The sequence below is a fragment of the Pan troglodytes genome, chromosome 8 (assembly GCF_028858775.2).
Source record: "Pan troglodytes isolate AG18354 chromosome 8, NHGRI_mPanTro3-v2.0_pri, whole genome shotgun sequence".
Classification (NCBI taxonomy): domain Eukaryota; kingdom Metazoa; phylum Chordata; class Mammalia; order Primates; family Hominidae; genus Pan; species Pan troglodytes.
In genome coordinates, this window is record NC_072406.2 from 113,774,287 (window position 1) to 113,797,070 (window position 22,784).

Genomic DNA, 22,784 nt, shown 5'->3' on the forward strand with positions numbered 1-22,784 from the left:
ATCTATCCACCCCCTCCCTATAGACAGGAGGGAGTAATAGTATGTAAGGGGGAGACCACCTCACCTTGGCCGTCCTGTCCCTGGAGCCACTCACAATGATGCCCCCTTTGCAATCCACACAGTTCACCTCCTGTTCATGAGCCGAGTACTTGACAGTGAAGGTGCTGTGAATCTTATGAATGCCAATCTTCCCATCTCTAGGAGAGAAATAAGGAGCCGACCCCCAAGAACCAATTATTCTTTCTGTAGAAAGAGAACAACTCTCCAGAAACAGCCCAAGTCTCCAGTGACATCCAAATTTGCTAAGCGTTAGACAATTCAGCCCAGTAAGGTGCTGACTTTCTAGATACCTTTACTTCTTCAGCACACCTGGGGTTGAACAGAGCTGAGAGAAAAAATATATTTTCCCCTGGAGAATATCAAAACCAGCTTCACTTTTCATTAGAAGCTCTTCCTGTTTTCCTTCTCCAGCTAACCCTATTAACTCCTTTTGGTAAAATCTCTCTGCTTTAAATGGAAAACGCTTCTGGTCTCCCTCCTCATCCCTTTGGAGTTAAGACAGAAAAGTCAGAGGCAGGCAGAATGTCCCCTAAGTATAAGATGGAAAAGGGTGGAAGGAGAAACCTGTAGCACTTACCCTCCTGCACTAACAATATGCGAGTTGGCCAGCACAAAGTGGCAAACGTCCTCATCATGCCCAGCAAAGACTCCCAGAGGCCGACGATTCAAGCTGGCACCATCTGGACGGAACTGGTAGGCCAGGATGAAATTAGCCTGGGATATGTACAGAGAATCATCCTCTAGCTGCATCCAGGGCATCTGACTGAAATGATGGAAAAGAAAATTTAGAAGTCATCAAGATACAGTATGAAAACTCAACTCCAATCTTTGAAGAAGCTGACCAATCCCCAACTTAGTAAGGATAACCAACAAGGCTTATTATCTATACTTGATACCCTCCTTCAAAATTACCTGCCCATCAGCTATCCTCAGAAAACTAGAGTAACTGAGCCTTGTGGTGATCTAAACTTCCCTGGACTTTGTAAAAGAGACTCAAAATTAAAAGACCAACTAAATACCACTTTTAATTGGAGAATATTTAATATTTCAATTACTGGCTACCTAGACTTCTCATGGGTACGCAGAGCTTACAAAATTCAACGGTCAAGGGGTGAGAAGGGTCAAAAAGAAATCTTCAGCCAGGCACAGTGGCTCACACCTGTAATCCTAGCACTCTGGGAGGCCAAGGTGGGTGGATCACCTGAGGCCAGGAGTTCGAGACCAGCCTGACCAACATGATAAAACCCCGTCTCTACTAAAAATACAAAATTAGACAGGCATAGTGGTACACGCCTGTAATCCCAGCTACTCCAGAGGCTGAGGCAGGAGAATTGCTTGAACCTGGGAGGCGGAGGTTGCAGTGAGCCGAGATCGCGCCACTGCACTCCAGCCTGGGCGACAGAGGGAGACTCTGTCTCAAAAAAAAAAAAAAAAAAAAAAAAAAGAAAGAAATCTTCTAGCCAGGTGAAATAACTTTCTTTCATTCTGCATCCTCATGAATTTGAAGTGTAAGTGGGAAGTTTCAAGGTTCTAGGATTCCCATACATACCTCTTCTGCAATAGATCAGTTAAGGTGTGATGGAGAAAAGAGAAGAATAAACCTAGGGAAGCCCCATTCCCTTATTCTGTTAGAGCTAAGGGGTCATTTATAAGTGAAAGGAATGAAGCCATTTAGGAAAGGATGCTAATGTACTGATTAGATACCTAGATCCTCACAGGGATATCTACATTTCTGTATTAGAGGGTAAGTGTGGCAATGGAAAAACACAGCCCCAGAGCATTCTGCTACAGTTCAGGGGCTACAGAGAAAGTCAGCTCTCACAGGCAACTGATAAGAGAAATCCACAAATAGTTAGATTCCCTCTGCAATCTGACAGGAGGAAGAAAGGCTAGAAGCCACAGACAAGTCCTGTGGCAGGGAATGAGACTTAAGAAGAAAGAAGACTGTCAGATACTAGGCTCTCTGGTGGAAACTAAGCCCCTTTCCCAAGGTGGACATCCCACCTGTCCTATTCTACATAGGGGTTCTGGAGTTACCAGGTCCCAAGAAAAGCACAGGGACAGCTGACTCATCCCCAAGAACAGCCACCATCTCCTATTCCCAAGCCTGTCTGAGTAAACTGGGCTGTGTTTCTTCCCCAGACTCGTACAAGTGTCATGGGAATGTGGAAAAGTTCTGCAAATTGACTTGACGGGCCATTAAATGCAGCTTAGGACTTTGTAGTAACTGAGTTTCTGCTCATGAGGTTTTTACAAGTGTGTGCATATATTACATGGAACATGTGTAGAGTGTGTACAGATGCCTGCTCTCTCACTCATTATGCACATTCCTCTTCAATATCCCCTTGCGTGAGTGTGTGGCACACTCAAGTAGGCAGCAAACAGAGAGGGTGGGAATTTTTGTGCTTAGAGCCATCTGGTAAACAGCCATTTGCCTAGGACAAGAAACCAGGTTCATGCCAGGTGAACAGTGGAGAATCCCAGGGCAGCCTGGTAACTGTTCTGTGTGTTTATTTGCCAAACTGCTTGAAACTAGCCCCAAAAGGCAAATGTGGGAAGCAGAGGGTAAAGTCCTTCATCATAAAAATCCGTCTTTCTCTCCTGTAGTTTCTTTACCATCACCACCACCACTACCCAATACCACATTATTCACAGCATCTGATGCCAGTGAAACCAGTGCAAACTGGACGCAAGCAGGAAAGAAAGGTTCATCAGATGAAGAGGGCCGCCTGTGTCTTCAGCACAGGTACAGGTCACTCTGGAATGTGGAATCATGATGTTCCCTATCCATTGCAACCAATCAACAAGGAGCAATTTTTTGGTAGAGAGTCAAATAATAACTATGAAATCATTTAGCACCAATGAAGCATAAAAATTGGTAGCATTAGCAGTGCCACAGGCATTTTCTAAATTTCCTTATACTTGCTCTAAGCTCTAACTCCTGTAACATATGTATCCAAACCTTTAGATCCTACCCTGCCTTTTAATAAAGTAGGGGAGAGGACTCAGGGAAGCCAAGAATGAAGAAGTAACTCCATAGAGTAGAAGATTTAAATAAAAATATTTGTAAAATAAGATGAATTGAAACCTTGATTTATTTCCTTTGATGGCATATGTTAACAGAGGTTACCTCTGAGTGGTGGAGTTACAGGTTAGTTTTATTTTCTTCTTTAGAATTTTCTTTTTCTTCAAATTTCTAAAATAAGCATTGATTTCTTTATAATCATAAAAAAAGTCATTTGTTAAAGTACATTTCTTGTATTCCCTTCTTTAAATGTGAAAAAGTTGTCCTTCTGATGCCCCCTTTGTGTTATTCAAAGGCTCACCAGTGCCCACCCACCCAAGATAGCCCCATTAGCCTCTATGTAGGACCAGATTTTTTACTTTCCATTATGCTTTTATGTCCCAAGTAGCTTTTAAAAAGTCAAGAGGCTACTTGCCTGCATCTCCACTTCAGCAGAATCCCCTCTCGGCAGCGCCCCAGTCTCCAGTTCTGAGACACCTTCACTCGTTCCTTCACTGGGACACTGGTCATCCTATGTCCAGACAGAACAGATAATCCAATCACTACAACTTATTGCCAACCACAGAAAATTTCATGGGCTTACTGAGTCAGGATTCAGGAGCATCCAGAATACAAGTAAAGAGATTAGGAGACCAGGAAGGAGTAACTGTTCTCTCTCCATACTTGACTAAGAAAGCCAAGGAGAAAAGCCTGTCCTTTAAACTATCAAAAATGTTCACAGTGATGCCAAAGCAATCTAATGGAGAATGGATGACAATCCTGGAACCACTGGATGTCCAGATTGGGGAAAAAAAAAAAAAAATGAAATGAATCCTGACCCCTACCTCACACCATACAGGAAAAGTAATTCAAAACAGATCATAAACTTAAAATCTAAAACTATAAAGCTGTCAGAAGAAAATATATAAAAACATCTCTCAGACTAAGAAGGTAGACATAGATTTCTTAGGACACAGAAAGCAATAACAGAAAATAAAAATCCAGTAAATCAGACTTCATCAAATCCAAAACATCTGCTCACCAAAATGAATACACAAGCCGTCGTCTGGGAGAAAAGATTCACAGAATGTATATCTGACAGGAATTTGTACCGTGATGAGGAAGTCCTCTTTGTATTTGTTCATATATTTTTAGAAGACCAATAAGAAACTCTCCTACATTGTTGGTGGGAAAGCAAAATGGTACAGCCATTTTGGGAAAAGGTCTGGCAGTTTATTATAAATCTAAACATATATGTACTCTATGACCTAGCAATAACCTTAGAGAAACAGAAAGACTTACACAAGAATGTTCATAGGAATTTCAGTCATAATAGCCAAAAGTGGTAAACAGCCCAGGCATCCATCAACAGGAAAGTGGATAAACACACTAGAGTAGGTTCATATAATGGAATACTACTCAGCAAAAAAAAGGAAAGAAGTACTGATACACATCATAATGTGGATGAATCACAGAAACATTATGTTGAATGAAATAAATCTTACACAAAAGAAATCGTAGTGTATGATTTCATTTACATGAAGCTTGAGAAGAGAGACAACTAACCTATGATGAAAAAATCAGAACAGTCATTACTACCAGGATAGGGATGGAGACTGACTAGGAAAGAACATATGGAAACTTTGAGGTAATAGTCTATATTTAAGTCTTGAGGGGGTTTGGGTTATACAAGTTTATATGCATTTGTCAGAAATGGACCAAATGTGCAGGATGTAGTGGCTCACAACTGTAATCTCAACACTTTGGGAGGCCAAGATGGGAGGATCACTTGAGCCCAGGAATTCGAGGTTACAGTGAGCAGTGATTCCACCACTGCACTCCAGCCTAGGCAACAGAATAAGACTCCCTCTCTAAAAAAAAAAAAAAGAAAAGAAATACATCAAATGATACACAAGATTTGTGCGGTTTACTCAAATATAAATTCACTGTATATACTTTTTTCTTAAAAAAAAACCCCATAAACTAATATACTCTAGTCAATGATATGTATGCACACTGAAGCCTTTAGGGATAAATGTACTGATATCTGTAACTTATTTTAAAATGCATGATAAAGCAAATACAGCCAAATATTAATTGTAGAACCTAGGTGGTGCATATATGAGTGTTCATGGTACAATTCATTCAACTTTTCTGAGTTTTAAATTCTTCAAAACATTGGAGGGCGAGTGTCAATAGTACTTTCTGGGCGAGCTGAGTTAACAGCAATAAGAGAAGAGAGCACACAAGCTACAGGAATGGCACTGTTTGGGGATGGGTTAATAGGCAATAGGGAGAAGAGCTCTAAGCCCCTTACAGAGTACGCCTTTGAAGAGAATTTTGAAATCATGAGCAAGAATTTGAAAATTCCACTTTAGGTTCCCATATATCTCCTGTGTCTCCTTAGCTTGCTCCACTGCCCATACAAGGTACACTGCTTGGGACAAGAGTGATAACTGCCATGTCTGCCTGGAAATTTGCTGGCCAGGGAGAGATACACTAATTTCTTTTTTGTTTGTTTGTTTTTTGAGACAGAGTCTCGCTCTGTCACCGAGGCTGGAGTGCAGTGGCACGATCTCAGCTCACTGCAAGCTCCGCCTCTTGGGTTCACATCACTCTCCTGCCTCAGCCTCCTAAGAAGCTGGGATTACAGGTGCCCACTACCACACCCGGCTAATTTTTTTTACTGTTTTTAGTAGAGACGGAGTTTCACCGTGTTAGCCAGGATGGTCTCGATCTCCTGACCTCGTGATCCGCCCACCTCAGCCTCCCAAAGTGCTGGGATTACAGGCATGAGCCACCGCGCCCAGCGAGATACACTCATTTCTTCCAGCCTCTACTTATACCGTCACATTTACCAAATTTTACTAAAAGCCAGCAAGCAAGTCCAGCTTTCAAGATTCTAATGGACACAGGTTAGAAAGAATGGTTTTGGCAGGCAGAAAGAAGATACCTAATTCACTTTTAGCTAAATAATATTCTGCCTCCTGGTGTTATTTCACTTATTTATTCATATAGAATAATTATTTTTGGTTAATAAAGTAGTAAATGCACAGGATAAAAAAACACACACACACAGATAGTATGAAAGGTTAACAATGAAAAGTGAGTCTTTCTCGAAACCCCTAGCCAAGACTCTCCCTCTCTAGAGGCAACTATGTATTCACTGTAGATAAGTATATATGCATGTTGCCCAGGCTGGTCTCCAACACCTGGCCTCAAGCAATCCTCCTGCATCTGGCCAGCTGAATACTATTTTTAAATTATACAGAATGTTATAAATCTCTCTGGATCATTATTCCAATTGTAATTTATTTAACCAACATTTAATGTGGTGTTCACAATATGCCAGGCACTGTTTTCATTTGCCCAATGCCTTACGCATATCAGTAAGTGCTCATAAAGAGCAATTATAATTCTTATATTTCTAGAAAGTATATTCTTTTCAATTGGAAATAAGCAATAAGCAACTGTCTTTGATTTTAAAAAAAGAAAGCAAGAAATGGCCCAAACTGATATGAATTTAATATATAACAAACAGAAAATTGTAAACTAAGGAAATAAATCACTTTAATTAGTGCTATTGGGTTTGTATAGCATGTTGACTTCATGAGAAGGAAAGGAGAGAGGGAATAAGAATATGCATGGCTAGAAAGAACACTGGAAGGATAAAACACCCATAGTTAACTGTGGATAGTCAACTTTGGGTGTTTTTATTTTCTCCTTTATGCTTTTACATATTTTCTAATTTTTCTTTTTCCTTTTTAAAATTTTTTTACTTTCAATAGCTTTAGGGGTACAAATGGTTTTTGGTTACATGGATGAATTGTACAATGATGAAGTCTGGACTTTTAGTATGCCAGTCACCTGAATAGCGTACACTGTACCCAGTAGGTAATTTTTCTATCACTTACCCCCCCACCTTCCTCCCTTCTGAATCTCCAATGTCCATTACACCACTCTGTATGCCTGTGTGTACCCATGCCTCAGCTCCCACTTATAAGTGAGAACATGCAGTATTTGGTTTTCACTCCTGCATTACTTCATTTAGGATAATGGCCTCCAATTCCATCCAAGTTGCACAAAAGTCATTATTTCATTCCTTTTTATGGCTGAGTAATATTCAAATACTGATTAAAATAGTAATAATAAATGCTGTTGATAAAACTTGTTGAATATCAATAGAGAAAAAAACTGATTTAGATTGCCATCTCATACCACAATATAATAAATTCCAAAAATATGAGGGTGAATTTAAAAGTTTAACTAAAAGAAAACAAAATATATACATATTTCAATGAAGAGCAGAGATAATTTCCCAATTGAAATGGGGATAATAGAAATTATTCTATTGAAGCAATAGAAATGTATCAATTATAAAGTATTTGAGTTTAATGCTATTAAATTTGAAATGCTACAGGAAGGGAAAAAAGATTAAAAGCAACAGAGTAGGGGAAAAATTTTAACTAACACTGTAGATATAAGTTTTCTCTCTAAAACTTTTAGGGAGCTGATAAAAATCTATCAAGATAACACCCTGTCTCCAATACCATATCATCCATGTCCGACAGAGGATAAGGACAGTCACAGTGTTCACAATGTAAAACATTGGAGGAAACATCCCCCAAGAATAGTTTACAGGCATGTACATTAAAACAATTTTTAAAGTACACCTCACATCTATTAAGTAGAAAAAACTGACACTAGCTTTAATTTGATATAAGAGTGTGGATTTGGTTACATGTTGCTTATAGCACATTCAGCAGGTACAGTCTTTCAGAAAGGAATTCTGTTAAGACAAAAGTCATTAAATGACAGCTTATGATCTAGCATTTCTACTTTGAGCACTGTATCATGAAGAAATAATTCAAAAGAAAAAATTTTTACAAAGATATTTATAGCTGCAGCTATATATTAGAGCTAAAATCTGGAAATAGCCCGAAGGTCTGTCTGTGGAGGAGAATAGTATACTAATGCAATGGAATATACTGCCACTAGAAATGACAAATGTGAGGATTGCAAAACATTTTGGCAACAACTATAGCAAGTAATGGTATTTTTAAAACTAAGTTAAATTTATAAAGGTAGAGGTGGGGAGACACTACATAAAATTATGTCTCCATAAATAACAGGTCTAGGCTGGGCTTGGTGGCTCACAACTGTGATCCCAGCACTTTGGGAGGCCAAGGAGGGTGGACCACCTGAGGTCAGGAGTTTGAGACCAGCCTGGCCAACATGGTGAAACCCTGTCTCTACTAAAAATACAAAAATTAGCCAGGCGTTGTAGTGGGCGTCTGCAATCCCAGCTACTCGGGAGGCTAAGACAAGAGAATTGCTTGAACCTGACAGGTGGAGGTTGCAGTAAGCCGAGATTACACCATTGCACTCCAGCCTGGGCGACAAGAGCGAAACTCCGTCTCAAAAAAAAAAAAAAATAATAATAATAATAATAATAATACTACTAACAGGTCTAGGCTGGGCGCGGTGGCTCACGCCTGTAATCCCAGCACTTTGGGAGGCCGAGGCGGGCGGATCACGAGGTCAGGAGACAGAGACCATCCTGGCTAACACAGTGAAACCCCGTCTCTACTAAAAATACAAAAAATTAGCCAGGCGTGGTGGCGGGCGCCTGTAGTCCCAGCTACTCGGAAGGCTGAGGTAGGAGAATGGCATGAACCCGGGAGGCAGCGCTTGCAGTGAGCTGAGATCGCGCCACTGCACTCCAGCCTGGGCGACAGAGCAAGACTCCATCTCAAAATAATAATAATAATAATAATAATAATAATAATAATAATAATAACAGGTCTAAAGATGTTAATAGATGGTGCTTTATTAAGTGATCAATTGTTGAAAATATATCACATAATTGTTGACAGTTATGTCTTCCTATTTACCTTTAACTAAAGAGCAGATTAAATAAAACTGAAAAAGCACAGAAGGCAGACTTAGGAAACTGGGATCTATATCCCAATTCTACCACTTACTAACTATACAACCCAGGTAACTAACTTCTCCAATTATCCATTTCTTCACCTATAAAATGAGGATAATATTTCACACAATTGTTTTTTAAAATGACACCTAAAACGAAGTACAATACATGTTATAAATCACTACAAAAAAAGCTGATTATCTTTACATAAGTATAGGTAGTAGATAATATCCATTAATGGTGTTGTCACTAATGTGACTCTAATAATCATTCGTTTTTCTTCTAATTAGTTTAGTTATAACTATTAGAAATTGTTCCTCCAATATCAAACATTTGTTATTTTTCAGGCTGAACAATTAGGACTTGGCTATACACATGTTAAGGCTAAAATCTTTTACTGAATTATTCTGTTGGGTGAATGTAGTCCCTGGTTTTAAATCACTATAGAGCCACCTACACTACCAGACTACTACTGAGGACAGTAAAAGATACTTAACAGGATGGGCCAAAGGAACTGAAATCTAAATGAAAAAAAAAAAATAGACTTCCCTGTCTGCTCCTCGTATCTGCAAATCCCTCCCAGATATAAAGGAAGAAACTGTTTACAGTTATATCTCTTCTCTTGAATTAGGTCTAAAATTAATGAGTGGTGATGAAACTAAAAAGGGAGTACTCTGGATCATAGCAGGAAGAAAACGAAAGTAAAAGAATGGATATATTTCCTGAATTGGAATAAAGACAGCACTTCTCTCACCTCCCTGGTCACTTAACTGCCATGTGACACTTTACTAGGGGTCAAAATACTCCCCTGAGGGTTTGATCATAGCACCAAGAAACTTTCAAAGTTGAACTTTAGAAGTTGCTACCAAACAGCAGGTGCAGGCATCCCCTCCCAAGAAGAATACCATAATCAAAACACTTAGCTGTAGTCCTTCAAATTTAGACTTTGAAAAAAAAAAAAAGTTCAATTTGGCTTTGACTTGAAAAAGCTCTACTTTGTTAAAAACAATTTAACAACTCAGCTTTTTCATATCTTTTGTCTAACCATCTTGGATGGTTACAGTTTCCCTAGCTGTTGGCCAAATCATATCTATATTTTTATTGGCTTCAGCACCTGAAAAATCCAAAGAAATTTTTAATATATCTCCTTTCTCTGAAAACAGGTATCCCTCCATCCCTGTGGGAACGTGTCACTGCCAGTCAAAGGGGGTCAGGAGAACAAGGCAGCAGAAGAAAAGTACCTGAGAAGACAGGAGCAGGTACCCCTTGGAATTCACCAGGGACCCTTGCTCCCATCCTTGAAGCGGCCTCTGGCCAGCCATTTCTCCATATGGTTACTAATGTAAAGTGAGGGTGCTCCTCTCAAAAAAATGATTAGTGCCCTGTAAATAAATCTCTCCGTGGATGTTAATGCACAGAGGACCTGGCCCCGTGGGCCTGGCTGAACTGCCATTTTCCCAGCCCTCCTTCTCTTGCCTCAGGCTCATTTTTCCACTAGGCCCCTTCTCTCTCAGCTTTCCGGCACTTAGTAACCATTAGAGTTTGCATTCCTGGGCATATGACCTATTTTAAACAAAAACAACACAACGTGCACCCACAGTAAGCTATCTGGCCCCTTCAAATCTTGGCAAGTGAGTCCAGAGGGACAGAAATTAATCTAGGCAGTTATCTAGAATGACCTTTCATTTCCCCTCTCCTTGCTCACACCCCAAAACCAAAAGCAAATAAATAAACCTAGTCTGAAGAAAAATGGCTGGGGGGAAGGAAGGGGAAGTGTAGGTATATCGAAGAGGTCTTAAACAATATAATCTCTGAGATCAGAAAACTCCTGGAACACAGATCAATTTCCCTCTCTGTCCCATCTCACAGCTTGATTCCCCTGGAAGCCACCAATGCTGACCAACTGCACGGATGGCATGATTTCCATAAGCATAACATCCTGCTGATTTGGAAGGAAACTCAGGAAAGGAAAGTGTCTCCAAGTGTACAACAAGGCCATTTCAAGGGGCACCAGGCCAAGGAGGGGAAAACAGGGTTACACAAAATGCTTGGGGCTTGGAATTTTATTTTATTTTAATTAATTAATTTTTTTGAGACAGGGTCTCACTGTGTCACCCAGACTGGAGTGCAGTAGCACAATCTGGGCTCAATGCAACCTCCACCTCCCAGACTCAAGTGATTCTCCTGCCTCAGCCTCCCAAGTAGCTGGGATTACAGGCACATGCCACTCCTACCCAGCTAATTTTTTTTTTTAGATGGAGTCTTGCTCTGTTGCCCAGGCTAGAGTGCAATGGCGCAATCTCGGCTCACTGCAACCTCCACCTCCCAGGTTCACGCCATTCTCCTGCCTCAGCCTCCCAAGGAGCTGGGACTACAGGCGCCCGCCACCATGCCCGGCTACTTTATTTTTGTATTTTTAGTAGAGACAGAGTTTCACCATGTTAGCCAGGATAGTCTCGATCTCCTGACCTTGTGATCCACCCGCCTTAGCCTCCCAAAGTGCTGGGATTACAGGCGTGAGCCACTGCGCCTGGCCTACCCAGCTAATTTTTGTATGTTTAATAGAGATGGGGTTTCACCATGTTGGCCAGGCTGGTCTTGAACTTCTGACCTCAAATGATCCACCTGCCTCGGCCTCCCAAAGTGCTGGTGTGAGCCACAGCACCAGGCCTTGGGGCTTGGAATTTTATATTAACACTATCTCTTGATTTCTCTTATCTTCTTTCTCTCCAGATTTTTCCCCAGATTGCCTGTTCTCACCAGTTCTTCTATCAATGCTAAGAACTTGGCTTTAGTGTAAAGTATTTAAGCAGCCAAAGATAAGAACCTTCTAACTTTTCATTTATACTTGCATTAGCCTGAATCTTCCAATAGCTTCAGTAGCAGAGGTTTATAATTAAGGTTCAGACAAAATTAATAAAAAATCTTTATATCATGTTAAATTGCTTATCCTTTTGGCCAAGGAACAGAGAATAGCCCCAAAATCCAGAGTGAAGAGAAACTGTAGGAAACATGCCAGCATGAGGACAAGACCATGCACAAAGAGGGCATGGAGCTGACTGAACTGACCCACAGCTCCCTTGAAAGACCCCCAGCTGTCAACCCACTTTACCCATTCAACTCACTTTTCATGCTTCACACTATGCAACTGGACTCCCACCAAGCCAATCTCTTCCACGTTCATTCATATACCCACACTTTCACCTATACTGCCAGCCCCAGCCTACCTTTGCCCCTGACTGCTACTTCTGGGGACTAGTCAAATTCATCCATTCTTTAAAATCTAGATAAAGCCTCTACTTCTGTGACTCTTCCAAACATGCCATCTGAACTGTTAGATGGAACCTACCATACACCTAGGCATTGCTAGCTTTTCACAGCTATACATCATCTTTTTTGGCTAATTTAGTCATAAATTCCACAGGATCAAGTCTTAAACCACTTTGTGCTTCTAAAAGTGGCTCTCAACCATCACTGTGCAGACAAGTGGTATAGCAGTAACCCTGAATAAGTGCACCATCAAATTTTAAACAATATATAGAATTTATTTTTGTTCAACTAACAATCCACAATTTTACAGGGATTTCTATCAGACACTAAGCCAAAATATTGCCCATGATACAATTTGCTGAAAATAAAATAAAGATTGCATGTTCAGAGGAACATATATGAACTTTACCTCAAAGGATATAAGAGAACAAGGTCAGGGCTGCAAACAATACTGTTCAAACAGTAACACACCAGAGGGTGAACAATAGTGTAAATAATCATGAACAGGTTCTTCAATTTTCTGAAACTTGCTTTTTAAAAAAAAAAATGACATTTACCTTTAATTCTTTAATGTACTATCAAAAATTCTAACATTATACAAAACTATGTCTTTAACACAAAAAGTGAGAACCATGGTCCTAGCATAATAGGTATTTTGATAGACATTGCTTAGGAACTGCTCAAGCAAGAGTTTCCAAAAACATGGTCCTCCCTTTGGCAAGTCACACTTTGAACAACACCCGTAGCTCCAAAGGCCCTTCCTTAAAATGTGTAACATACCACATCTTCAAGAATTCAACCAAAGCCTCTAAATTCTTATTCTAGAGAGGCTCAAGGGAAGAAATCTGAGCAGATAAAGTATCTTAACTTGGCACCCACATGTCAAAAATGTCTAAACAGTTTCAGAAGCACTAAGCATAACCCTGGGTCCTTTATGTGCATGAGCTTAAGATTCAGAACTTGGCTGTGTTCACATCCTTTTCCTCCTGGCATTGGTTAGGTTCTGTATTTGCACGGCACTTGACCAGTATGTGTGTTCTGCAAGATGTTAAAGAGATATTTAGCAGTGAAAAAAAGAATTTTATGGTCAAAACATTTTGCACGATGCTGGCTGAAACAAAAGTAAACAGGTCCCTCTATCACAGGACTTGTCAGTGCCTTTAATCCCCAATGGACATTGTGACCCCCAAGAGAGGGAATGTGGTGCACGGCATTTTCCCCACTCATTTGATTACAGAATTAGTTTTTCAAGAATCCCACAATACAACTTTTGGAAAGGCTGATCTAGTACTTTCTAAAAATGAACAATGGCAAGAAAGATGCCGATTTTTGGGGGGCAGGGAGCGGTGAACAGGCCTTCCTCTAAGTGAGTCATGAATTAGGCACTAGCAGACTAAGAGGTAGACTTTGTTCTCATACCTTCAAAATGACTTTTCCCTAGACTCCTCATCTGAAATGTGAGAAATAATTACACTGCTCTGCTTCCCAGGGTTGTTTTTTATTGTTTTTAATCATGAAACTGTGTTCTATATTAATCATCAAAACAGGTTCTCAACCCAACTGACCAGACTTCAAAATCCCTGGTGACCTTCCCCAGCCTGAATGAAGGGATGAGGAGAATATGAACCAGACGTCACCCAGCAAGTTTTTACATCTCCAGCTTCTAGGCCATTATGATAAAGTCAAACTGCATCCAAGATAAGGGATGAAGTTCTCCCTTAGCAACTCACTTCTGGAGGGGACAAACACACATACCACCCATATCTGAACCTTGATTCAACTTTTTGACGTAGACTTTCTAAAGGAAACTCAAAGAAACATGGGAGGTCAAAGCTGGAACTACAGGGAAAAAAGGAAAAGAAGTACTCAAAGACTATTTCCTTTTCTTTAAGGAGAATGAACTCATTACAGGGTTAGTGAGCAGGGGAAATATCATTCCTTTCAGTGAAACAGCTTTCCAGGAAAAGTATCTCAACATATTTACTATAAAACAATTTAATTTCCCTGTCCCATCACCTGCCACCCCATCCTCATCCCCCCTACAAAACCCACAGATTGTGGATTTCCTCTCATTCTTGGCAGAGTTACCAGAAGAAATATAATACCCCCTTCGGACTGCTCCCAACAGCTGCTGGAAAAAGACGGGAGAGCTGGGGGTATCCCTCCAAAGCTGCCTCTAAAAATGACCATTCCCCCTTCCAACCCACACAGCCAGTGAGCATAAGACTTCTCTTTCTCTACTTTCTTAAAGCAAGGGGAGACCACAAAATCAACAGCGTACCCTAATCCAAAATACTTGCTTCCGGCCCATCTGTTCTCCTCAATATGACTCCAAACTGAAGCTTCTGTACAGTAACCACCACTCTATTTCTCCCCTAACATGTAACTATTAAAACAATCCTCTACCACCTCACAAGACCAGTATTTCTTATTTGTTTAATCTACCAATCTCCAAGTTAGGGTTCCTATCAAACTCCTATTCACTATAATTTCCCATCCCTGCCCACCTGTCCCAATACCACACACTTCATACAAATACGAATCCCCCTCCAGGTCAAGAGACTTGAACAACAAAAGTCTAGGAACAAATTCATCAATGGCTACCCTACATCCCAGCCCTTGCCCAATATCCCTTGCCCAATATCATCATACACTAAATGCTCTTCAATTCTGTCTAAAAACGCCCCATCACCAGGCAACAGAGAAGCATCCAGTTATCCTTTAGCCTTTCAGCTGAGACCACCAACAAAGAAGTCCATGAATGTCAACTGGGGGCACAGGCAATATCTCTCTTTGCTGAGGAGAAACTGGAGAGAACCTCCAGCATCATTCCCCAAAGGTGACAGCCAGGGTTGAGTGAAGACCGTGAAAACTGTACAAGGGCTGGGGGAGAAAATATAATGTAAGGAATGATTTGGAATCGGGGCAGGAGAAGGCGGAGGGATGAACTGGCTGACCCCAAATGTCTTTTCCATCTCTAACTCCTATGATTCTTTGACCTCCAATTTTGTGCTGTGGACAAGGAATGGAAAGTCAACAGACGTGGTGATGTTTTGAAAGAGCCTGGCAGTCTGCTCTTGTCATTTAGTGGCCTTTGCATGTATTTTTTAAGGTGTCTCCAAGCCCTGTCTTCATTTCACAGTTGTCACCTTTCTCAGCAATTTGAGCTCATGTCAAATACCAAAAAAGAAGAGGAAGAAGAAAGAATGTGCTGGCAATTAATTGTGGGCTAAAGAGGGGCGGCAGGCACAGGGGCCCATTGGGTGGCCCAGACTTCCAGGGAGGGCAATGTGGACAGTTTGGATAAAATGAAGAACTGACTCAAAATTGAGACAAGGCAGCCAAACCTCTAACAGGAGATAAATTCTTTCTCCAGATAGTCTCATACTCATTTTTAGAGAAAGCTCAAATATTTACATGATTCAGGGTACATAAACATATTCTTAATTACCATAACCATTTTGATTCAATTGATTACAATTGGAGTTCCATCTGAGCAAGACTACTGAATAGGAAGGACTTTCCTCAAGGGTAAACCAAATCTTTGGATTCTCAACCTTGACTCATGGTTGACACACCTGAGGTAAATTCTGAAGCTTAGCAAAAGTCAGTTTCTGCAGATCAAAGAAGGGAGTCTGCCAATTTTCACTGAAAATTCAAAACCCAATTTTCTCCTCTTTTTTTCAAACAGTTGATCTCATCTTAATTTTCAAATATTTTTGGAGCCTGGTCTCAATAAGAATCTGCCTAAATTTCTCCCAGTTCCATGGTTACAAGTCAGGACCAGAAACTAATCCAGTGCCAGGGTCAACCCAGAGCTAAGGTTAAGTTGTCACACACACGTAATTCTTTTCTAAGTCACACATTCAAAAATAATTTTTTAAAAAACCTGTATACTTCCTCAGTGACCTCACTGTCAGTTGGGGATTTCAGCAGCTCAAGCACAATCTTTACCTTAGATGAAGGTTCCAGGTGCAAAAAAAAAAAAATGAAAGTATGGAGTACCGAAATATTTTCAGAGCTCTCATTCCAGTATGAACTCATACTACAGATTGCTCATGTCACAGACTGTGAAGACATTGGGTTTCTCCATGTTTCTGCCTTGAAAGCTAGAAAATTCAGCCCCTACCATTCAAGTTTTACAAGACTGGAAAGCATATAAACAGCTTCTGTATTCTCATGGTCTTAGAGAAGGCTTCTTCCATTCTTCCAGTTCGCATTTGGAGGTAGTGATTGCACTAGACCATGTCCTGCTTCCACAGGTGTACTGTTTTATTTTGAACCTGTAAACTAAACTCTATTTTATTAACTCATAGAAACCATTAAAAATAAGGCCTTTCCAAACGCCGAAGACAATAAATACATCCATATTCGAAATCATTCCGTGAATTACAGAACAAATAAGTGACTGTCCTCCCTGGGTAAGGCAGAAAACTGGAGAAAGCCTAAGCTACTTTGAGTTGTTAATTGTTTTCTGAAGATCACAGTTTAGGCCTTAAATGTAACCAGTTAGCAATACCATCTCCATTCAGAGTTAGGAAACTAGTTAGGAAACTATATGCTTTCTGGGTCAAGAAAATGCTCTTAGGCACAATCATTTTAAAACAAATAAACACACTCTGCTTATCTGTGTCTATCTCACCACTCTGGACGTTAATCATCACTGAAATAGATACCCCAGGCCCCCAGCCTCAAAGAGCTCCAAGGCTACAGGACCCCTCCACAGAAATGAATGTACATGCCAGGACAAACACCTCAGGAGCCTCACTCCCTAAACACCTATTGTTAATTCCAGGCAAATCTATCATAGGCAAATGCAAGACAGCACCCAGGTACTGCTCAAAGGCTATTCAAAATAAAATTCCTATTTGAGAATATGTAGCACTTAATTCGGGAGGAAGAGGATCAAGTAAGCTTTCTTTAACATAAGACTGGCAATAGAATCTTTTAAAAATAGCTTTACATACACAGATGTACTTTTTCTTTCCATTATTTGCGTTTGTTAATTTTCAGTATCAGAATTTGCAGATAGCGCTCCTGTTCTTCCCCTGTCATAATGTCTACTTCTTGCATTCAGTCTACATTATCAAGTGACAGCTGAATTGTTCTTGTAAATGTCTTGTTCTTGTAAATGGAACTAGGTTAGTTTGTCCTCTTACTCTTTAGGGAAAATTTGAAAGACTGCTATATGAAACATTTCTTTGATTTTTATTGTTATATTCAGGATATTTCTATTCCAACAGGCTTCATAAAATCTCCAAACAAAACTGATTTTAAATCAGATGACTGACTCCAACTATCTTTGTGTCCCTTTAAAAAAAAAAGAAAAGAAAGCTTAGGATATCTATTAGTGTTCACTGTTCGGGCAAGAGGCCTAAAGGGAAGCAAATTATTTGTTTGTGGTTTTAAAGTGGCCAGAATGCCTTCAAGCACAAGTATAAGACCATTAGCAAATCACAAGGAACCAAAGCAGTTCATCTTACTCAACAAAGCTATGATCAGTTAGGAACAGCCAAACTGAATGGGACTTGCCCTGGGCCGGAAGGTCAGTAAACCTTAGCAGTTTGTGTTTCTGAGAATCAAGAGGCTCTTCGTCCCGGAGTGCAGGCCATAAGTCCACAGGTTCTGCTGTCATGTTTCCAAAAACATTCAGGACAGGTGAGAGAAACGAAGCACAGTGCGTGTGTGTGCGTGTTCTCCCCTTTGTCTTTAGTCAGCACCTCTAAGTCAAACCATCCCCACTTTTGCTATATACAGACTAACTAGAGGAGAACCCAAACAATTAAAAAGTTCCGTTTTACAATTTATTGTGTGCTTACTATGTGCTTAATGCTATACTAGCCAGCATTCTACATTTAAGCCTCATTTTACCAGGCAAGGTTATTCCCATTCTTTATAGGTAATAAAACCTAGGGCCAGTGAGGTTATGTGGCTTCTGGTCAAATCAAGTTTTGTGTAATGCTGATAAAAACTCATCTCACTTATCTAGTCTGCAGTTAATTAGCCCAAAGCAATGAACGACAGCCCTGCCACTATCCAAGCAGCCATACTCTTGCTGTACTTTGGGCCCGGGTTCGCTGACTCCCTAAGTGGACTGGGGTGCATGCCTTCTCCCTCCAGGGATGACAACCACCTCTCTCAGTGGCTTATTAAGTCTCTGCAGCTGTCCAGAAACGGACCACACTGGTAAACATTCTCTCCACCTGCTGTAACACGCATAACTTCTTCCCTCAATCCAGAAAACCCGAGCAGTGACCTTGCTCTTTATCAAGTGCTATGGCAAAATAACTTCCCTAGAAGGCCAGGACACCTTACCCTAGGACACGGGCGAGAAATCAAAACACACATGTCTAATAAATAATAAAGCCATTATCATTTGGCAATCTCAAAGCATTTTACACCATAAATTCGCTTTCTTTTTTTTGTTGTTATTACTGCTACAGAATGTAGATTCATTCCCAATATCTCTCTTTTAGAGCATTTGAAAATAAACATCAATTCTTTCATTCATTCACTCAATCTCTATATGAAGAGAGAGAAAGCCAAACTTTGCCTTAGCTAGCTTGTGTTACAGTCACTTTAGACTTCTCTTATAGGTCAACTGATAATATTCTTTGAAAGAGTTATTCTCATAAGAAAGGAAGAGAATAAAAAACTATTTCTGCAGGTGACAAGACTGCATGCCCAAGAAGTCCCAAGGAACCATTATCATGAATAAAATCATCCTAGAATAAAAAACCATCAAATTCATAATTTACAAGAGTAGAGTAATCTTCTACATTCAGTAATACCCAGCCAGAAAACATACTGAAGAGAGTGTATTTGCAATAAAAACGAAATGCATAACATTTTCGGAAATACATAGGAGTAAGTGCAACAACAGATATGTAAGAACTTTATCATGAAAACCACAAAAGTCCTTGAAAAAGTACAGAATTTTTTTTTTTGACAGAGAGTTGAAGAGAAGTGTAGAAGTGACACACACACACATAAATCCAACAGGATAATCTTACCCTGACAGATTACTAGACTCTATCAAAAAGTAACAATATTTAAAATAGTATGGAAATGGAAAACTGTATCAGTGACACACAATGAAGAGTTCAGATATAGATCCAATATACACACATATATGTCTATGTGTATATACATGTGTATATATTATATATATATATAACCTTATTATATGGCAAAAGAAGCTTTCCAAAACAAAGGAAAAGAGAATTACTTAACAAAGTTGTAGACAACAATAGTAAGTTGAATTCACCTCTTGCACCAAAAGTGATATTGATGAAAGTGTTAACTATTAAAAAATTAAATTAGGCCAGGCGCCATGGCTCATGCCTGTAATCCCAGCACTTTGGGAGGCCGAGGTGGGCAGATAACCTGAGGTCGGCAGTTCGAGACCAACCTGACCAAGATGGAGAAACCCTATCTCTACCAAAAATACAAAATTAGCTGGGTGTGGTGGTGCATGCCTGTAATCCCAGCTATGCAAGAGGCTGAGGCAGGAGAACCGCTTGAACCCAGGAGGTGGTTGCAGTGAGCCAATATCACACCACTGCACTCCAGCCCGGGCAACAAGAGTGAAACTCTGTCTCAAAAAAAAAAAAAAAAAAAAAATCAAATTTGTAAGAAAACCAGTGGGAAACAGATTTATCAGGTCTGTGGAGGAATTATAAATTTCTCAGCTTTGGGGAGAAAAAGAGAAAAAAATCACAAAAGACTGGCAGAGCCTAATAAAGTGTAAAACAGTAAAGTAAAATGAATTGACTGGGAAAAATATCTGGATCAAAGATGACAGACTAGATTCTAACATCTAAGACCCACAAAGATTCCAAATTTATAGGAAAAACAAGAAGACCCCAGTAATAAATGGGCAAAGAGTGGGAAGAGACAGTCTCGCAGGTGAAACAAACACATGGGAATATATTTATCCCAGCCAGTGGTAAAAGAGATGCAAAATAACACAACTTTGGTACCTTAAATGACCACTAAAATAGCAAAGATTTTCTAAATTCTCACATAAAATTTGTTCACTCTGTGCTGGTCCCACTATAATTTGGTACAGCACCTCTGCAAACCATAACCTTTGCTATAATGCCACCTTGAGACTTTATCCTAAGGAACTGATTTTTTAAAAATATGTATGGTAATGACATGTGACTTATATTTCAGTAAAGCTGTTACTCAAAAATGCATTATTTCATTATTATCTATAATAACAAAAAGCTGAACACAACATGTAAGTTTAATAGTAGAGGGATGTTCTTTAATCTCATTATGCGACAGCCCACAAACATTTACTATGTACCTATTCTGTTAGGATCAGTAAGATAGCAATTATATGTGCAACTGAAAAGGTTTTTAAATGAAAATAATTGTCTAGAGGTGATGGTATTATGGCTTTTTATGTTTTTAAAAACGTTCTTTAATGTTGTCATAATGTACTAGAAAGAACTACTTTTTAAAAAATGGGTGGAATAGGGGGCAATCTGAAAGCTCTTATTCCCCCAATTCCCTACATGTTTTTTCCTTCCTATTTAACAGTTTAAGTGGTTCAGAAAAGTTTTTCATTCACAGGTCTCAGACCCTACCAAAAACAGGCCAAATTGCAATACCATGTCTTGTACACATCCTGGACAGACTCCAGCCTCCTGTCTCAAGCAGGCCCCCTTTTTCGTGTCGCTCTGCCTATATGAAGTCATAAACTATGGCTGAACACTGGGACCGAGGGCCTTCCCTTAAGGTCCGAGCCCTGAAGCTTAACAACCTTTAGAAAAGGGTAGGGAGGATGAAAGATGAAAGTCCACAGAAATTTATGATAGACCACTTAAGGAACCTGAGTCCTAGACCTGGACTCAAGGAATCGTCCAAAGCACCGTACCAGACTGGCTCCTCTGGGGCGAAGGAACCGGGGCAGCTAAACCTCTGCAAAAACACACAATCGAAAGCTGTAGGGAGTGCCTAAGATGGCTAATTGTGAGGAGCGGCCCACCCGGGAGGGTGCCTACTGAGGGATGCTCTCGGGAGGCTGCCTCAGATGGAGGCCTTGGGGAGGAGGGGCAAAGGGGTCCCCGAGAGTGCTCGGGAAAGGGTGTAGGCGGAGGTCAGGTGTAGGCCTAGAAACTCGGGGTGCGACACGACCCTGGGCCGACCAGGCCGCGGCGCCCCGCCCTTTCCCGGGACGCGGGGCCGGCTCGGGGCGGGGAGCGGGCGGGCGAGCGGACGCTTACAGGTCGGTGCCGAGCCGCGTGAAGCCGGAGTTGAGCGAGGCCCGGGCTATCCGGCGCCAGAGCAGATCGCAGCTGGTGAAGCGCCGCAGCCAGCGGCACACCTGGGCCAGGCGGCCGAGGGCCCGCATGTCCAGGTAGGAGCAGATGAGCAGCAGCAGCTCCTCCGGCAGGCGCCAGAGCGCAGGCCCCGCGGCCGGGCGGGCAGCCGACTCCCGAGCCGCCTCCTCCTCCTCCTCCTCCTCCCCGGCCGCCGCCGCCATGGCCACCCCTGTCCCCGCGATGTCGGCCCAAGCCTGACCCCCTCGTCCCTGTGCTCTTCCCGGCCTGGCGCCCTCCCGCCGCCTAGCCCTGACCCTCCATTCCTCCTTCTTCCCATACTCTCTTCCTTGTGCCTCCTTCCCGGCCCCTGCGCTCCCCTCGACTCCCTTGACGATGCCTCTCGCCCCTTCCTCCACGCTTCTGCCTCCCTCTGCTTCCTCCCTTGGGCATGCCCTCGCTCCCGCGTCAGCCCCCGGCCCGGCTGCCTCCTTCGCCGTCTGCGGCCCGGGCTTCCCTTCCGCCCCGCTTCCTCTTCCGCCTTGCCCCGCTCTCGCTTTTCCCTTCCCCTTCCCCTTCCTTCGCTTCCCCCTCGCCACCCTCCCTTCCTGCAGCTTCCTCGCCTCTCCGCCCTCGCCCTCGCCGGGCCCGCCGTTCCCGGGGGGCCCCGAGCGGCCCTGGCTGCCCATGAGCGGCCGCGGGGCCGGCCCGACGCGGAGCCCAGCCCGAGCCGCCACCGCCGCCGCCCCGGGAGGAGGCGACACCATGTCGGACCGGGTCACATGGGGCGGCGCGGGCCGAGCCCTGGGCACGCCCCTCACACCTGCGGCCTTGGAGCCACTTCGGGGTGCGGGCTGGGGCCGGGGCGCTGACACCACCCTCGCATCCCCGAGAGCGCTTGGTGGAAGCACAGGAGTTCGCGCTGCAAACACGTGAGGCCGGTTTCAGGGCCCTGCCTGAGGCCACAAGAGGACCCGCTGCCCTCAGGAAGCGGCCATTTGGAGCACCTGCCCTCAAGAAGCCCCTAGTTGGGTGGCCTTGCCCCTCTAGAAGCCCTCCTCTTCCTCGAGTGATGCCTCCTTTCCACGGGCCACATGTGAGGGCCCAACGAATCTGCAGCCCTAGAAGTTGACAGGTTCCATAGCTTAGGTTCTCACACAGGCCGGGAAGCACGGTCCTGGCGTGAGCTTGGGTGTTAGACGTATTTGGGGATTTGCAGTCTTCTAGATCCTGAGTCCATAACTTC

The 22,784-nt window shown here is 42.0% G+C and overlaps 1 protein-coding gene across 2 annotated transcripts in view; it reads right to left on the minus strand.

Annotated features, from left to right (window-relative positions):
- The window catches only part of FBXW4 (F-box and WD repeat domain containing 4), an 84,515-nt gene extending 62,218 nt beyond the window's left edge, over window positions 1-22,297 (minus strand). Inside the window, exons 1-4 of one of the 2 annotated variants that reach the window (XM_063781067.1) lie at window positions 21,503-22,297; window positions 3,497-3,596; window positions 638-819; window positions 65-197 (exon numbers count right to left, since the gene is read on the minus strand). In XM_063781067.1, coding sequence (XP_063637137.1) covers window positions 65-197; window positions 638-819; window positions 3,497-3,596; window positions 21,503-22,227 — 1,140 coding nt within the window. In that variant the 5' untranslated portion in view covers window positions 22,228-22,297. Of the gene's footprint in view, window positions 1-64; window positions 198-637; window positions 824-3,496; window positions 3,597-21,502 lie in introns of both variants that reach the window. The other variant, XM_016919170.3, reaches the window with a different exon arrangement.
- Window positions 22,298-22,784: the final 487 nt, after the last annotated feature.